Source organism: Mizuhopecten yessoensis, unplaced genomic scaffold (assembly GCF_002113885.1).
Source record: "Mizuhopecten yessoensis strain PY_sf001 unplaced genomic scaffold, ASM211388v2 scaffold11057, whole genome shotgun sequence".
Classification (NCBI taxonomy): domain Eukaryota; kingdom Metazoa; phylum Mollusca; class Bivalvia; order Pectinida; family Pectinidae; genus Mizuhopecten; species Mizuhopecten yessoensis.
The window spans coordinates 606407-625333 of record NW_018408857.1 but is presented as its reverse complement, the minus strand read 5'-3'; the positions used below and the strand labels follow the sequence as shown (position 1 = coordinate 625333).

At 36.6% G+C, this 18927-nt stretch overlaps 1 protein-coding gene across 1 annotated transcript in view; it reads right to left on the bottom strand.

The window, feature by feature from the left end:
• LOC110465121 (testis-expressed protein 10-like) overlaps nucleotides 1-18891 on the bottom strand; it is a 39911-nt gene extending 21020 nt beyond the window's left edge. The window contains exons 1-6 of the mRNA XM_021520719.1: nucleotides 18842-18891; nucleotides 16250-16442; nucleotides 14653-15335; nucleotides 14080-14231; nucleotides 13356-13459; nucleotides 12067-12198 (exon numbers count right to left, since the gene is read on the bottom strand). Coding sequence (XP_021376394.1) covers nucleotides 12067-12198; nucleotides 13356-13459; nucleotides 14080-14231; nucleotides 14653-15335; nucleotides 16250-16429 — 1251 coding nt within the window. The 5' untranslated portion in view covers nucleotides 16430-16442; nucleotides 18842-18891. The remainder of the gene's footprint in view (nucleotides 1-12066; nucleotides 12199-13355; nucleotides 13460-14079; nucleotides 14232-14652; nucleotides 15336-16249; nucleotides 16443-18841) is intronic.
• Nucleotides 18892-18927: the final 36 nt, after the last annotated feature.

Genomic DNA, 18927 nt, shown 5'->3' with positions numbered 1-18927 from the left:
ACATATTTGACCCCTGTGACCTTGAATATGGGTGAAGGTCATTCATTTGAACAAACTTTGTAGCCCTTCATCTCAGCATGCTACTGGCCAAATATCATCACCCTGTGCATTTTGGTTATTCAGAAGAAGTTGTTTAATGTTTTTCACATATTTGACCCCTGTGACCTTGAATATAGGTGAAGGTCATTCATTTGAACAAACTTGATAGCCCTTTATCCCAGCATGCTACTGGCCAAATATCATCACCCTGGGCATTTTGGTTATTCAGAAGAAGTGGTTTAAAATTTTTAACATTTTTGACCCCAGTGACCTTGAAAATGGGTGAAGGTCATTAATTTTAACAAACTTTGTAGCCCTTCATCCCAGTTTGCTTCTGGCCAAATATCATCACCCTAGACCTTTCGGTTATTAAGAAGAAGTTGTTTAAAGTAAAATATTGACGCCGGACGCCGGCCGGACGACAGACGCCGCGCCACGGCATAAGCTCAATTGGCACTTCATGCCAGGTGAGCTAAAAAACAAGCTTTAACACTAAATGCTTAAAAGATCATTAAAATATATATCTCCTGATATTTTATATTTGGTCAAGCTCATTGAATTGGAGCAACACATTATCAAGGCTTACTTCTTGCTAAATAGTATCTACTGTGACCTTAGGTTTTTTTTAGTAGTACTTCAAAAGTTATTTACAAATTTAACTCCTGTGGCCTTGAATGTGGGTCACAGAAATTTTTTGAAACAAACTTGATAATCCTCCATCCAAGCATGCTGAAGACTAATTATCATGATCCTAAGACTACTGGTTTGTGTAAGGTTTTTAAAACATTTGTCTTTATTTAAACATATTCTATTGTAAATATTAACAAAAGAACTGGACACAAGTTTTACAACTTATCAAAGTCTTTTTCTTCAAAATACATGCATATAAACAATTACTCCATAAGTCAATTTACGCAACATATATAAATTATACCGGTATTTTTATATGGAAATAGTGAGGTGGGAGGAAGAAGAGAAGGAGAGAGACACGAGGAGGGAAAAGTAAAACAGGTAGAGTCAGAGAGAAAATAAGTGAGAAAGAGAAAGGAAGATGATCACATTTGAACCATTTAACCTTGAAAGTGTGTCTGTGTCATTCATTTGAAACAAGAGGCCCAATGGGCCTGCATCGCTCACCTGGTATTAACCTCACACTTGTAATCTTAATAGCGGACTAAATAACAGCTACAGGCAGAATATCAGTGTTTGATTCATAAGAACCTATTAAAAGATTTAAACATATGACGCCTCTGACCTCGAAAAAGGACATTAGGTTGAAAGTGGGAAAAGGTCATTTATTTGAACAAACTTGGTAGCCCTTCATCCCAGCATGCTACAGGCCCAATTTCAGTACCCTGGGCCTTCTGGTTATTGAGTACAGGTATATCTTATTACCCAATACACAGGTATGTCTATCCACAGTACAGGTATGTCTTGTTACCCAATACACAGGTATATCTACCTACAATATAGGTATGTCTTATTACCAAATACACAGGTATATCTACCAACAGTACAGGTATGTCTTATTATCCAATACACAGGTATATCTACCCACAGTAAAGGTATGTCTTATTACCCAATACACAGGTATATCTGTCTTATTACCCAAAACACGGGTGTATCTACCTACAATACAGATATGTCTTATTACCCAATACAAAGGTATATCTGTCTTATTACCCAAAACACGGGTGTATCTACCTACAATACAGATATGTCTTATTACCCAATACAAAGGTATATCTGTCTTATTACCCAAAACACAGGTATATCTACCCACAGTAAAGGTATGTCTTATTACCCAATACACAGGTATATCTACCTACAGTACATGTATGTCTTATTACCCAATACACACAAGTATATCTACCTACAGTACAGGAATATCTTATTACCCAATACACAGGTATATATGTCTTATTACCCAATACACAGGTATATCTGTCTTATTACCCAAAACACAGGTGTATCTACCTACAATACAGATATGTCTTATTACCCAATACAAAAGTATATCTACCTACAGAACATGTATGTCTTATTACCCAATACACAGGTAATCTACCTACAATACAGATATGTCTTATTACCAAATACACAAGTATATCTACCTATATGTCTTGTCACCCAAAACACAGGTATATCTACCCACAGTACTGGTATATCTTATAACCCAATACACAGGTATATCTACCCACAGTACAGGTATGTCTTATTACCCAATACACAGGTATATCTACCCACAGTACAGGTATGTCTTATTACCCAATACACAGGTATATCTACCCATAGTACAGGTATGACTTATTACCCAATACACAGGTATATCTACCTACAGTACAGGTATGTCTTTTTACCCAATACACAGGTATTACTGAATACACATACATTTTAGACAATACACGCCAAGTATGTAAATGCTAAGGTTTTTAAACACAACCTCCACTGACCTACTTTACTATGGATTTCTTTATAATCACTGTATGTCTGTCGGTAACCTTGGTCAACAGGGAAATTGTTTACTATGTACAACTGCAGGTCGAAACAGGTAGATCTACCCATTGCCGCAGTCATGGGCGTACCTAGAGCAGAAATTTGTTGATATTACTGAACTAGTCAGCAGCATTGTCAAATTTAGCCGATCTTTTGACTTTAAGTTTTGATCAAACTTTTACATTGTCAGTAGGAAAGTGACAGATTTATCAGCAAAGCTAGGGGGAAGTTCATCATGTGATTGTGAATTCCAGGGCTGGATAACTATAGACAATGTAAGTGAACATTGAGATGTGTGGAATGGAAAACTTAGATTCATCATCACAGTAGCCCTGTGACATCAGTGATCGTGAGGTAGTTATTCTACAGTGTTTTTACTTTGCTATAAGTTTAACAAACATTTACTACTGGATGGGACAGTTATAAGTCAAGTTTTCATTTCTTTACATGACAAACTCTTATTTGTGAATGTTTACTGATAATAATATATTAATACAAGAACAACAAACATCTTCAAGACTTCAACAAATAATCTAGCTTTTCATCAAAATGGCAACCCCTAAAAGCCAAATTCCTCTCCGTATCAAAAGTCAAACGACATGTATACACCACAAAGGGAGACAGCTAGAATTTTATTGTGAAAAATGTCAGGAACTTGTTTGTCCAAAATGCCTTTCTTCTATACACAAAACCCATCCAGTTAGTGAGCTAAGTGAAATCACTCCTCAGAAAGAACCGGACATTAAAAACTTTATAGACAGAACAGAAAAAAATGACCTTGTACAAATTGGAAAATACATCACCACTACCGATACCCTGCTTAAAGACAACACCAGTACTTTTGAGAAGCTGTCACAAACGTTAAAAATGCAAACAGATAAATTAAAACAAGAGCTGGACATGCTAACAGCACAGACACTCTCTCTTTATCACAAAATGGAAGAGGATAATACCAAGCTGATAAAGAAATACAAGCAGGCCCTCGAGATGTACGAGAAGCAACTCAAACAACAAATACAAGAATGTAAAGCAGCTCTCCAGCGTGGTTCACACTTACAGATTTATGATGCATATTGTGAGATCCATTCTCCTACATACAGTCTCCCTGTAAAACCTGTCCTGGGTACTGCCAACTTCACTCCAAATGAAAGTCCTCAAGATAACTTGAAAAAAGCCTTGGGAAAAGTTATAACCTCAGGTCAAGGTCAAACTTTAACTGACCAGGATCGGTCAGTCTCAACATCTGATGATCTCGGACAACCCTTTACACAACGACAACGGTCAGGAACAAAAGTGAAGAAAGCAGTGACAATGTTAACATACAAACTACTGCCACAGACCAAGGTAGTGGAGGAGTGGTTGTCTCCATGTGTCATTGGTTCTATATGTCCCACCACTGATGGTCAGGTGTGGACCAGGTCCTGGGACAGTGACACATGGTTAGCTCTCCTGGACAGGAAGGGGATAGCAATACAGAAGGTCAATTACAATGTCAGGATCAATGACATCAGTCTGTCACCCACCACACACACACTGTGGGTCTGTGATAATAACAACAACATCACGGAGCTGGTATCAGGACGACTGACACACGGATTCCGTACCAAGGAGTTACCCTCATGTATATGTATTACAGCCAGTAACCATGTCATTGTAGGGATGACCAAACACATCTCAAAATTTACCTCAGATGGTAAAATGGTGTGTACTACAATGGCGAAAGGGACTGGGAAACCATTAGTGTGTACACCAGACAGGATCTCAGAGTGTCCTGTCACTCACAATGTGGCAGTCGCTGATTTCAATATTGAAAGAGATGGTGGTGATGGAAACAAATATGTTGTTGTGATGGACACTGATTTCAAGGAGCTGTTTGTATATAGAGGTGACATCCCCAGTACATATAGACCATCACCACAAACAAGGGGTAAACCATTTAACCCCCATGGTGTGGTGTATGACAGTGTGGGGAACCTGATCATAGGGGACTGTAACAACTACAGGGTCCTACTCATCAGTGGAGGTGGTGAGTTCCTCAGGGTCATACACACAGACACAGGCCATACATGGACTGTAGGTATAGACAGGGAGGATGTCCTGTGGGTAGTGTTTTGGTATCACGGTTGGAAAGTCAAACTACTACAGTACAGCAGTGTGTGACACCTGTAACCAAACAACTAGTATATCTAGTTACCATGACAATGACATGGAAATCAAAGACAAAGTAAACTTATCATGATTACCAATCAGCTACCAGTGTGTGACATTCACAGGATTATTAGTAAAAAGTCTAGACTACAGATTGTGAGACATTCACAGGATTATAAGTAAAAAGTCTAGACTACAGATTGTGTGACATTCACAGGAATATAAGTAAAAGGTCTAGACTACAGATTGTGTGACATTCACAGGAATATAAGTAAAAGGTCTGGACTACAGATTGTGTGACATTCACAGGAATATAAGTAAAATCTCTAGACTACATATTGTGTGACATTCACAGGATTATAAGTAAAATGTCTAGACTACAGATTGTGTGACATTCACAGGATTGTAAGTAAAATGTCTAGACTACAGATTGTGAGACATTTAGAGGATTATAAGCAAAATGTCTAGACTACAGATTGTGAGACATTCACAGGATTGTAAGTAAAATGTCCAGACTACATATTGTGTGACATTCACAGGATTATAGGTAAAATGTCTAGACTTCCGATTGTGTGACATTTACAGGATTATAAGTAAAATGTCTAGACAACAGATTGTGAGACATTCACAGGATTGTAAGTAAAATGTCCAGACTACATATTGTGTGACATTCACAGGATTATAAGTAAAATGTCTAGACTTCCGATTGTGTGACATTTACAGGATTATAAGTAAAATGTCTAGACTACAGATTGTGAGACATTCACAGGATTATAAGTAAAATGTCTAGACTACAGATTGTGTGACATTCACAGGATTATAAGTAAAATGTCTAGACTACAGATTGTGTGACATTCACAGGATTATAAGTAAAGTGTCTAAACTACAGATTGTGTGACATTTAGAGGATTATAAGTAAAATGTCCAGATTACAGATTGTGTGACATTCACAGGGATTATAAGTAAAATGTCCAGACTACAGATTGTGTGACATTCACAGGGATTATAAGTAAAATGTCTAGACTACAGTTTGTGTGACATTCACAGGATTATAAGTAAAATGTCTAAACTACAGATTGTGTGACATTTAGAGGATTATAAGTAAAATGTCCAGATTACAGATTGTGTGACATTCACAGGGATTATAAGTAAAATGTCCAGACTACAGATTGTGTGACATTCACAGGGATTATAAGTAAAATGTCTAGACTACAGTTTGTGTGACATTCACAGGATTATAAGTAAAATGTCTAAACTACAGATTGTGTGACATTTAGAGGATTATAAGTAAAATGTCCAGATTACAGATTGTGTGACATTCACAGGGATTATAAGTAAAATGTCCAGACTACAGATTGTGTGACATTCACAGGATTATATTTACATTATTGATGTTTGTTCTTTACATGAATCTACCAACTGAAAACAACTGTCATTATACCATGAATACACTATCACACACAATAACAACTTCATATTATATATGCATAGTAATGTTTCTGAGAAGAGTAATCTCCCCTTCTCTGAGATAATGTAGTTGCGAGAAATAATAATAAACATTACAAAAATCATATATCATCCACCATTGTACAATGCTTTTATTTTTTTTAATTGTGAAATTAAAAGAAATATTTATAACATTGTCATATTAAATACTGACTTCGTATTAACAATCGGTTACTCATGGTCACAAACTTTCTAACACCCAAACGTCTGACTGGGTAATCCCCTTGACATCAACTTGCACATTAAAAAAAACCCCAGAGAACTTTGTAATGACACAGGGCACTTCATCCGTCAACTTATCCTCATTTACATCTGCAGGTCTTTTGTCAAACAGCATATTCAACGGCTGTACATTTAACTTCAAATGAGCTCTATGCCTACTGCCGACGGGGGTTACTATGGTGACCGGTAATTTGAAATAGTGCTGACATACATTTTTTTTAGATATATAATATGCAGTGTTTAATGCAAAAAGAAACGTCAAATAAGATCAATTTTTAAAAGGAGAGGAATATCAAGCGTTGGTTATTATTAGATTCTAGATATGTATTTTCGTTTCAACAAAATCAGCTGATCGGCGGAAGTCGAACATTTGAAGTTTGTGTGCAGGCTAGAGTTCTGGCTGTTCCTTTTTTATAGTTTCCTGTCGGATACTAATACTAAATATACTAAATTTACAAAATGTGTTGTAACTTTTTTTTATTGTAGTTCATCGTAACGTAAATATATGAATTGAATGGATTTTTTTTCATTGCGGCAATGAATAGCAGTAGCTGATCTACATATCTTCTGAGTAGCTCTAACGCGCTCCAAATGAAGTCTCAGGTGACCTAAAAAAACTCGGGTCATCAGAAAGCTACGTTATCGCAGCTAAATTCAAATATGTCAAAATGACGGGTCAGGATGAATAACTGAGGAAGGAGAACCTACTTAAAGTAAATAGGATCACATGGCAAAAATATTTTTTAAATCGTAATGTTTCAAAACTTCATGTTTTCACATAATGTTGACTTGGAATGTATGATCATGCAACAACTTTTTCTCTATAAATAATTAATTTTCGACCTCAGATAGCATACATGCCAGAATTCTTGGAAACAAATCTGTGAGTTTTACAATCATTTTAAGGGAATTGAGATGAAAATAATTAAGGGAGGTTTTATTCGCGGCATTTTTCACGGCAAAAAGACTATCTTACTCAATTAAATTAATGAAATAAAGCATAAAATCTTTAAGTAAGGAACTTTGTTTTGATTTTGCAGTTTTTTTTTGTATATACATTGAATATGATTATATACATTTAATAGCACAAAATTAACAAAACAAAATATCACATAGTTGAGATATACTGAAGAAGCAGATTTTACTTTAATTTTCGAAATTTAGTTGGACAGGCCACTATTCACAGCAGCCACAGTACTACTGATGTTCAGTTTAAACTTTGAACTATGTATTTGGATGGGTTTGTAAAAATAAGGATAATAGTTGTCTATGTTCATTTACATTTGAACTTCTTGATAATGTAACAGAATGTTGAAACATGCATTTAACAAGAGGACAGAAATAATCAGCTGTGAAAGTGCAGAAAAACTGTGTTCAGTATTTGAACTTTTAAATTACATATCTCAGCATTCAGAACAGACTTTTTCCATCTTCTTCATGACATGCCCCTTATATATTTACCGGTCGTTCTCTTTACTTTCGTAGTGAAATTATATTTGTAAAGAAACACTTAGCCGAGCATTGTATTTATCAAAGTTTCTAGCAATGAACTAACCTTACAAACATGACAGAAAACATGTTTTGTGCTAATTCTACTGTTATATAAGTTAAAAGTAGTGTTTATATGTTATTAGTTCCAAAGATGTACATTGTAATGGTAATTATAGGAAAATTACATGTTCCGTTTTGTAGGTTATAGTCTGGTGTCCGGAGTCTCAGCCACCGGACCCAAATTTAGTTCTCTTTCAAGCGCACTGCAAATGGAGATTGACACAATAGTCTGTCGTCAGGTAATTTTGGGTTGTTTGACTATGTAAATATGTTAATAACTACTGTATATAGCTTTGGTATATAGTAAATACGTTAACTGTTTTATGTTGTTGTGGTTATCTGTTGGTTTAGCAGAAATGGTGTATTTCATAGGTACCAACTTCACAGGAAATTTTGATGCTGAAGCCGACACCGTCGCATAGTGGTTAAGACTAAGAATGTCAAGCATTCTGTAGTATCACGGCAATTTATGGCAACAATAAGAAAGGATCACACTAAATCTATAATATGAACTTATTTTAATTGTTCTGATAGATTACTTATTGTAAAAGACACTGAAATCAACTCACAATTTCAACCAGCTAAATTGTCTGGAAGTTATTGGAAGAGCTCTTCGATCACATGACCAATCACATGACCGCTACTCGAGAGCTCTCGTGATTTATCGCTGAAAACATTGTGGAATCTCGTAAGACTTTGAGTCAACAACAACAGGAAAATGGTTCACCGATCGATCATTAAAAAATGTGAGGGTTTGCGGACTTTCCTTAAATTCATGTCCCACGTCGTGAGACTTTACCGGAGGTGAAAATCCGTGAGATGTTGCCTCACGCCGTGAGTTCTGGCATGTATGAGATAGAATCAGAATTCACATTGAAAACGGGGGAAAACCAGAGGTATCGCTCACCTGAATATTTAAGCAATTATAGCAAAATATTCTCATTAAATATTATATTGCACTACAAATATTTCCCTCGCAAACTTTGTCGGCTCCATCTGTTAAACTACCAACCAAATATTATTATAAGATTGAAGATTCTCTGCTTTTTGGTTCTTCTTCAGAAGTTGTATGACATGTTTTTTCCTGTGACCTTGTAAGTAAGTCAATGTCATTTTCATTCTCAACTTTTGTTAGCTCTATCCCAAAAAACTACCAGCTAAATCCATTCATTTTGGTTCTTCAGAACAAATCCTTTGAAATGTTGTTGACCTCTGTGACCTTTAAAACAGGTTGAGGTCATTTTAATTTGCAAACTTTGTTGGGCTCCATCCCAAGAAGCCACCAGCCAAATATGAAGAATCTATACCTTTTAGTTCTTCAGAAGAAGTCGTTTGAAGCGTGTGACATATTTGACACCTGTGACCTTGAATGTAGGTCAAGGTCATTTTTCATTCTGAAACTTTGTCAGGCTCAAGGAAGCCACCAGCCAAATATGAAGAATCTATACCTTTTAGTTCTTCAGAAGAAGTTGTTTTAAGTGTTTGACACATTTGACACCTGTGACCTTGAAAGTAGGTCAAGGTCATTTTCGTTCTCAAACTTTGTCAGACTCCTACCAACGAAGCTTTCAGTCAAATATCATGGCTCTACACCTGTTTGTTCTTCAGAAGAAGTTGTTTAAAGGAAAATTTGACGCAATAAACCGCTCTAAGAATCTATCGTTGCCCAATGCCCACATGTACATCACCACTAATGTCACTATAGGCCTAGGCTAGCTATCGGGGTACGTTTTCCGACACCTGGTTTTAAACGCTTTAGCTACAGTGATGTGCCAAACGAGTTAAATGACATGATATTTTTATTATATATTTCATTCATTTTGACAAATAACGATGAAAAGGTAGGATGAGGATCCGTTTCAAAGTTTTGAAAAATTATTTTCCATCTTGATGCCGGAAGAGTAATCCTACGAATCTGTTCTTTCTTGAAAGAAAAATAATTTATACCTTTGAGTAATACAAGACCGGAATTTGTAGAAATAATATAAGCAACTCCCTCTAACCGGAAATGAAATGTTGCGATAATGGTCTGTGGTGGGTTATTTAATCTGAAATTTTTGCTGAATGAATTTGCTTGTTCATTTAAATTACTGTTGATCTAGTTTTTGCATCATTACACAACTGATGGAGTCACACGTTCTCATATTCGGTTATATGTTAATTCATATGATCGACTTGTAATTATTCAACTGGGGGGGGGGGGGGGGGGTCATACCCACCGTTTATACAAAATTGAGTCCCCTTGGCCAAAGGATGCTCCAGACCAAATAAGGACCAAATAAGGATAAAATCCCTTAATCCCGATGGTTGAAGAAGGATTTTAAAGGTTTTACCTCTATTTCTCCTATTGGGCCCTGCCCTTCTGCCCCCTGGGAGACCACACCCACCATTTATACAAAATTGAGTCCCCTTGTGCCCCGCCTCTCTGCCTCCAGGGGGGGTTAGACACACCATTTATACACAATTGGTTCCCCTTCAACTGAGGATGCTTTATACCAAATATGGAATAAATCCTGTCATTCCTACAGAAGAAGAAGGATTTTGAAGAATTTGCTATGTTTCCCCTATTGGCCCCTCCCCTTCCGCCCCCAGGGGTGCCGTACTCACTGTTTATACGAAATTGAGTCCCTTATGCCCAAGGTACTCCAGGCTAAATTAGGATAAAATCCCTTAATCCTTACGGTAGAAGAAGGATTTTAAAGGTTTTACCTCCATTTCCCCTATTGGGCCCCCGCCCCTGAGGTCCCAGGGAGGCCACACCCACCGTTTATACAAAATTGGTTCCCCTTCACCCAAGGATGCTCCCACCAAATATGGACCAAATCCTTTCATTCCTACAGAAGAAGAGGGATTTTAAAGAATAATTTGCTATGTTTCTCCTATTGGGCCCCGCCCCTCAGGCCCCTGGGGGCCCAGACCCACGGTTTATATAAAATTGGTTCCCCTTCACTCAAGGATGCTACAGACCAACCATCTATACAAAATTGAGTCCCCTTGGCCTAAGGATGCTCCAGACCAAATTTAGTCAAAATCTACTTGGCCGTTCAGGACTAGTAGCGTTTTAAAGGAAAAGTTGACTGACGGACGATGGACAGACGGACGGACGCCGGACGCTGTGGTATGGCATGCTGCAGTATGGCATAAGCTCACCATGGTCCTTTGGACCAGGTGAGCTAAAAACCACTTACATATAAGTGGCCACAACATAATTGATTACAGTTTACTCCTACAAAGGTACTTTCTTTCAAGTGAAGTCACTGGCGGATGACGTCGCTTGGGATCAGTGTTTTCAAACAGCTTTACTGTATTTCGAGGTTTTACCCTTAAATGATGACATTCAAAATACTTTACACAACACATTGGATAAGTGAGCACAGTGAAATTAACCCCCGCGAATATGTACTGAATACGAAACCGCGAAATATTAACCCCGCAAATTTAAAGCGCTATACAGTACATTATCCATACTGCATTCACAGTAATTTTTGCACAAGTGAAATATTAAAATATATATTACATGATATTCCTCGGGCATTTTAACCATCACTAACTGATAGTTTGTAAATTCTAACATTTTTTGAGCTTCAATGATCCCCATTCCACTGAACTCTGGAGAAGAATTAAAATAAGCTTTTTAGAAGCTTGTTTTCCAATTCCTGTGCAATTATATGTATGTAATTAACATGTTTGAATATTGAATAAATACTGTTTAAACTAAACTAAACTTTGGTTCTTCATATAAACAGTAACCTCTCCTTAAATATGTTTTGATATAACTGTCATACCCCCAATACTGATCCACAACATAGTACAGTATGTATCAGGTATATCAGAGGGAATACTGAGAGGGGGCAATATTCCTACAAAATGTTGGCAGTATATGATGACACTGTAGTCTATAAGCTATATTATTAAATTATTCATTAAATTGAAGATATGGTACATACTTATGTCAGATTTATTAGACAAGAATCCGGTTTCCTCGACTGACTAAAATTCTGTTTTCAACGACAAAAATGACACTCAACAGATTGATTCAATACTTTACTTGGCCAATAAGATGTTTTTACTTTTACTTTTGATCAGAAAACGTGATGTTTTTACCTGTATTTCTGAGGGTTGCTTTGGTTTCCTCACTTTGTCCGTCCTCTCAGCTGGTTGGTGGACAGCGTAGGGGAAATGCTGCATGAATTGGCTCCTGAAGTCTGCCAGGTATTTCTTTTGTAGTGTAGCCATCTACAGCAAAAACACACTACCAGGTTACTGGACAGAACTGAATTTCTGATTTCATGAAGTGAAATGACTGCCTTCTCCAACTCCTCTTTCAATGAGGACAGGGAGAAGCAATTATTCTACTACTACTTGCAGCAGCACAATATACAACATCGCCAGTTAAACAAGAGTACCGCGGGATGGAACAATATACGCCCGTCGAAAGCCATATAGTGTTATATACTTTCTTACATTGAAATAAGATCTGCATCATTCTAAGAGTGTTAGCTGACATGCTATAAAAAATGAAGAAGAAAATCTCCGGACAAAAAATCAAATACTGAAATGAACAAAGGGCAATAACTTTTGCAAAAATCGTCAAATCAAAATTCTTTTAAGGGAGACACAACTTCATATCATGATTATAATGTATACCAAGTTTCAAAGAGATCGGTCGAAAAATGTAGAAGGAGATTGCCGGACAAACAAAAGTTTACGCCGGACGACCCCATACCATAATACTTCCATCAAATTTGACGGGCATATAAGAACTTATTAAACTTTGACAAAATGTCAAGCAAAATTTTTATATTATTATAAGAAAGGTTTGATAATGAAATGACAAAGAATATCTGGCAATATTTCATGATCTTTCATATTGCTTCACTTCTAGATTTCCCATCACTGTTCTGAGGTTGAAATTGTTCAAGTAGCCTAAAAAAAGACCTGAATCTTTCACTGGTTATTGAACATTAAATCGTGCATAAGAAGTTCATTAAGTAAACTTTTCACATCTAGGTTCTCAGTATACAGAATCAAAGCCATTATCTTGGATATTTAATCAACCGAAAAATATTTCTGAATAGTCGGGGTCACAGCAAGATCATTTGCAACCTGTTTGGTTAAAACTGGGGGTGGTGGTGGAGTCGCTGAAGTTGGGGAGGGGGATGTCTTGGCCAATCAGGGGCCAAAGCCATATTCATTTTTGAACTAGCCTGATAATAGCATCTCTTGGACATTGCATCAAGATTATCACTTGTATTAAGTTCTTCATTTAATCAATACTGGGGCCAGGGTGAGCTAAATTTATCATTATAAAGCCAATTTATTGCAACGTACATTTTGGAACACTCTTGATGGTTTAGAGTTTTCCATATCATACCAAGCTGACCATTACTTACCAATGATGGGTTGTTTTTATCTACACATTGCCATAGCAACTGTATCACCTGTAGGACACTACCTCGGATACCCAGGGATTCCTGGGAAATAAGGTTGCTGTGACCTGTAAAACAGAGAAGAGTATAAACTTATGACAGGCATTTAGACAATTCTACTCGATAAAAACAGGAACCTACAATAATATCATTCTCAACAGAAGAAATAAAAAGCCACTGGTTTCTTATCTAGTAACTCTAGTAGAAATATAACAGTCTCCCATCTATGGTGATGTTCTGAACCCTTCAGCTTAAGTCCCCATAAAACTCAAGTAATCAGTTAAATAATATGATTGATCGTCAATTAAGATTTAATGTCAAATCTATAAATGTTTGAAATCACCTTTTCCCATAACAAATTTATTTTCTAACATGAATAGAAAGTGTTTCATTTTGCCCCCCCTCCCCAAACAGACAATACCTGTGACCTGTGGTGACAGGGATTAGAACTTGGGTTATTGTGGTGCATGAGGACGACCACATTTAAAGCAGGGGGATCCGGAGTAGTGTGGCCGATCTTAATTTTACAGAAGAGGATTTCGGTCACCTTATAGCTTTTCTCTGGAGGGAATTTCCCTTTAGCTCCATCGGTAGAGCGGCGGACTTGGAACCCCTTGGTTGCAGTTTAATCCATGATGGAAGCACACTACTCTCTTTCCTGTTACAATACAATTGTATATATCCTTACCCTTTTTACTAGATATGTGATGCGAGCCCTCTGCCTCCACCCAGCATTCCAACAGAAGGGGGACCAGCACCTGCACAAACTTCTCCATGCCTCCTTCCCCTGTTAGAGCATACCCTTCCTCAGTGGATCTCTTTTTTGATATCCGATTAGATCTGTAAACAGGACCAGCATATTAAATACATGCTGCTATCTTAATTTTTTTGAGATATTTTTTGTTCATATGCCAAAATAGTAATTATCATTAATATGGTATACACACCTGTAATAAAACCTAAATGTGCTGCGATTGGTCAAAACCGTGAGATCATATTCCTATGCCACTAAGGGTACTAGTTTTATTTACAATACCACACGATATATTTACTGCTATTCTAAATGAATTTGAAACGTTTATTTTGTCATTATAATTCTCATTGCATTTAAAACTGATAATTATTAAAAACATTTTTTTTCTAATTACTCTTAAAGGCTCGTGTCATATCAAATAATTGAACTTTTTTAATAAATCCAATATGACATATTGTCATCATGTAAAATCCTCTATTTATCTGACAGGATAAACCATTTCCTTACCTGATGAGCATGCCACTTGAGTCGAGCCTAGATAGAAATGTTTGAGGTATTGGTAGATGACCAGCATCACTGTCCCTCTCCCACTTGAATGTACCGGACGTGGACGTCCCATTTTCTGAGTCATCAGAACCTTGACCAGCAGATGTTTGGCCAATAAACTGATACTTCATAACAGCTGATAAAAGTCTGTACAGTCTTTCTAAAACCGTGCTTCTCCATTTTTGCGATGTTGTTTTTCTGTTTGGATTGACATTGAGAGTTCTCTTTTTATCACCCGTAGTTTTAGAAGAAGAAATCTGCTCAATGAAATTAGGAAGCAGCTGGTTGGAACTCCCTATGACCAGCTGAGGGAAGTTATCAAGAAAAAGATCAAGTATCTTCAAAGAGTCTGCCTGTATATCATCATAAATATGGCTCATGGAGCAACACAAGTGGGCACTTATTATCGGGAAAAAAGAAGAAATCTGACGCTCAGATATACGTGGTAAGATTGTTTTTAGAAGTTTGATGTCAGCTTGTCGCACGGCAGCGTCCTTATCGGAGAACATCGACGCGGCACGCTCCAAAACCACCGCCAGGTGTGACCTGACAAGGTCAGGATATGTCGTCAAGAGTTCACGCATTCCCGTCAGGGCATCGTGGCGGACAGATATGCTGTAGTGTTGGCACTGTGTCAACAGCTCCTGCAAAAGTAATCCAAACATTTTTATATTCTGTAGATAATTTTTGTTAATGTATAAGTCACTGAAACACCATGAATCCCATACAAAATTAATTATAACTACAGCAGTAGTGTAGTCAAACAGAACCTTAATTTGATATTTTTGATCAATTTCAGGTATTTCCACTGTCAACAAAAAGATGAGTTTCAGGTAGAGCTGCAACGATATATCTTATTGTAACGCAATACTGTCAAAACGTTTTGAATGCCTGTATCGCGATACACTAACAGTACTTCAATTTTCAATCAATTTTTATCAAACTCTAAAAAGTGTACATAATTTTTTTAAATTCTTCAGTGAAGATGTGGTCCACTGTGTAGTCATACCCCAAAACACTAAAATTATACAAAAATGTATTTCGATAGTATTTACTATTGAAGTCTATGACAAAACTCAATAAAATCTTTGCCCTTTTAAGTAAATGTTTGTTGATGCGTTTCAAATTGTAAGCATCGTACCGCGATATGTATTGTAACATGAGATATCTGTATCATATTGCAGTGCTATTTTAAGGTAAGCATCAAATCTGTCGACCATTCACCATCGATATCAATCCCAATGTCCATATTAAACCAATGCATCCAGTAATTAAGTGTCAAAATCATCTTGTGGGATCAATAACAGTGTTTTTATGTGGCATCCGTCATATACTTATTGTAAGGAGCAAAGACTTCAACACTGTTTAATTGTTTTTTAGCTACGTACTTACGGTATATTTGGTAGTTTAGTACAGCCAAAACATAGTTGGGTTCTTAGGTTTCTGGGCAAAATATCAGAAAAATTGTGTAATAATTGGATCAAAGAAAATAGATCATGGTTTGTCTGGTAACCAGAAATGTATTTTTTTAGTCAAATTAAATGCGACAATACTGTACCTTTATGTTTAGGTTTCGTTTCGTGCTAGGTTGAGAGTCGTTGGACTTGAGTCGTTGTATCACCTGAATAGATCTGGTCTGGAAACTACCTGTAGTAACATTGTCAGCCTTTTTTAACTGCTTGCCAACCTTAAGTTTCACTTTCTGAAAATCCTTTTTCTTTTGCTTTGTTTTTCCCATTGCAACTGAATTTCTGGAAGAATAAAATCAAACTTAAATATTTGACTCTCTTGTTGAAATATATCAGACCTTACAAATACATAATGTACATGCAATCATTGTTAAAATGACAAACCATTACAATGACTTTGTTCTCCACCGACTACAACACATAGTCCTTGTTAGCATACAGTGCAAATATGACAGGTGAACAAGAAAATTGTCTATGTTCTATTGATAGCTACTATACCCCACACTATATGTTAAGGAAGTAAAAACAAAAACTATAAGACATCAGAAATAATCCAATTTCTTTTATAATATTGTACCATATGTTTTTATTTATCTGATTAGGTTGCATATATATATGTAACAGGAGCAGAAAAATATATGGCCAAACCAGGATTCAAACTTGGGACCCTCTGGACTCTAGACAAACACTCTAACCAGTTAAGCTAACAGGTCGCAAGAGATACAACCGGTCCTATTCCGCTACATTCCTCCCTTCTTTATGTTGAACTAAGTCTTTAACTCTGAAAAAATGCAAGACCAAGCTATACCACCTTCCGTGGGAATATTTCATTGATTGCCCATGATGTAGCAGGAGCAGAAATAATGCATGGCGAACCAGAATTCAAACCTGGGCCCTCAGAAGTCTAGACAGACACTCAAACCAATTGAGCTACATATACCAATTATTGATCCCATCGAATTCCGCTACACATGTAAGACACTGTCTTTGTTCCTAATTCTTTGAAGAATTTTGTGTTTAACTTTCTAACCCTTGTTGTAAAATTGTTATAATGTTAAAAGTAACCTTTACCCAAATGAATGATTTTTAATGGGATTGTGGCTGTGCCGAACCTTGGCCTGATTGTTTATGGTTCGTCTATTATTCAAAGTCATACCATGAAAAGTGATTCCTAAGGCTCGCCAGAAAACAACATCAAATCATAAGATCCGTCCTATTTCATACACGAACAACTCTAGGGGTACATTTGCATATATCCAGTTGAAACCGTTGAACCGAAAATTTGGCATGTGTAGATTGAGGAGTCCATACGTATACGTATCTGACCAAAACTAAAAAGCTGACTATAATTGGTAGTTGTGTTATTTCTTTCTAAAACAATTTCGAGACTCAAGACACATGTAGTTTTTAAGATACGTTATATAATTCAGTGAACACATGAAAGAAGGGCATAGAGTACTATTCTTGATACATTGTTTTTTTTTATTTTCCGAAACTGTGCATTTTTAGCTCCGATTATAGAATGGTCAAATGTCGTGGAATATTTCTGCGCCACGCGTACCGTTTCAACCGGGATACGCGAATGTAATAGCCTAGATCAACCATTTGGAACGTAAATGAAAATGGCCAGGTAAATGAAGTTGGTTCATGGTGGTCGACGATGCACGATGGTAAAAACTTGATTGGATGTTTGACCAAATGTTTATTGAGTCTAGATTTAAAAACATTTAAGGTTGGGGAATCCACCACAATTGTAGGGAGTTGATTCTAAATATTTACAATTCTATTTTTAAAAGCATGTCCCCTAAAGTTGTTCTTAAACCGATTTTTTCCCATTTTTTTTTAGTTTCCCCTCGTATTGAGGTTGTCGAAGGCAGGGGTGATTTGTTGGTTGGTTATATCTATGCTGTTTATATTATCAGCTTATAGATTTCTACCATGCCAGATCTTAGTCTTCTGTATTCAAGTGATGCAGGTCCAGTACACTCTGCCGATTTAGCTATAGCTATAAAGACCTATATAGCTATATACACCTATAAATTATAGCTGTATTGAGCTATATTTTCTCAGATTTCAAATTTCATTAAAATAAAGCAAAGTCGCATAAAACAATAAGGTTTATGGTTATGTTGACTACAAAGAGCATACAGTTAGATGTTTATTTCCATTTTTCATAAATGTAAAATTTCCGATTTTTTTACATTCTTTTAAAAGCGACTTTATTTCGTAATCTTTTAAAAAAGAAAATCACTTGAAAATAGCTCAAAAGACCTATTTCAGATAGGTCAATAGAGCTATTATAGGTCTTTACAGCTATATAGCTCAATCGGCAGAGTGTACTGGACCTGTGATGGTAGCCCTAGCCGACGGATACGCTCATGAGGGTACGAGAGATCTTTAAGGGATGGAACTAGTTTGGTTGCCCTTCTTTGAACATTCTCTAAGGAGAGTTGGTCTTTTTTCAGCATAGGTGACCATGTGGTGACATTAATTTCAAGGTATGGACGTACCAAGGATTTATAAAGGTTGAGAAACATTTCCTTAGTTGGGCACTTAATCGGAAGAAATTGTTATAAACAGGTCGTATGTTCAGTTAAATAAATTAAGCTGTTTGGGAATTAATACGGTGCAACGTTAGTCTTAAAGACAGTTGCTAACACTTACAAAACTTTTTTACAAACCTGTTATGTTTATAAAATTGACATGCACGTGTTTTTCCGGAAGCTTGCGATTTTCGTCTAGAAATTTTGATAAAACCCGAGAGCAA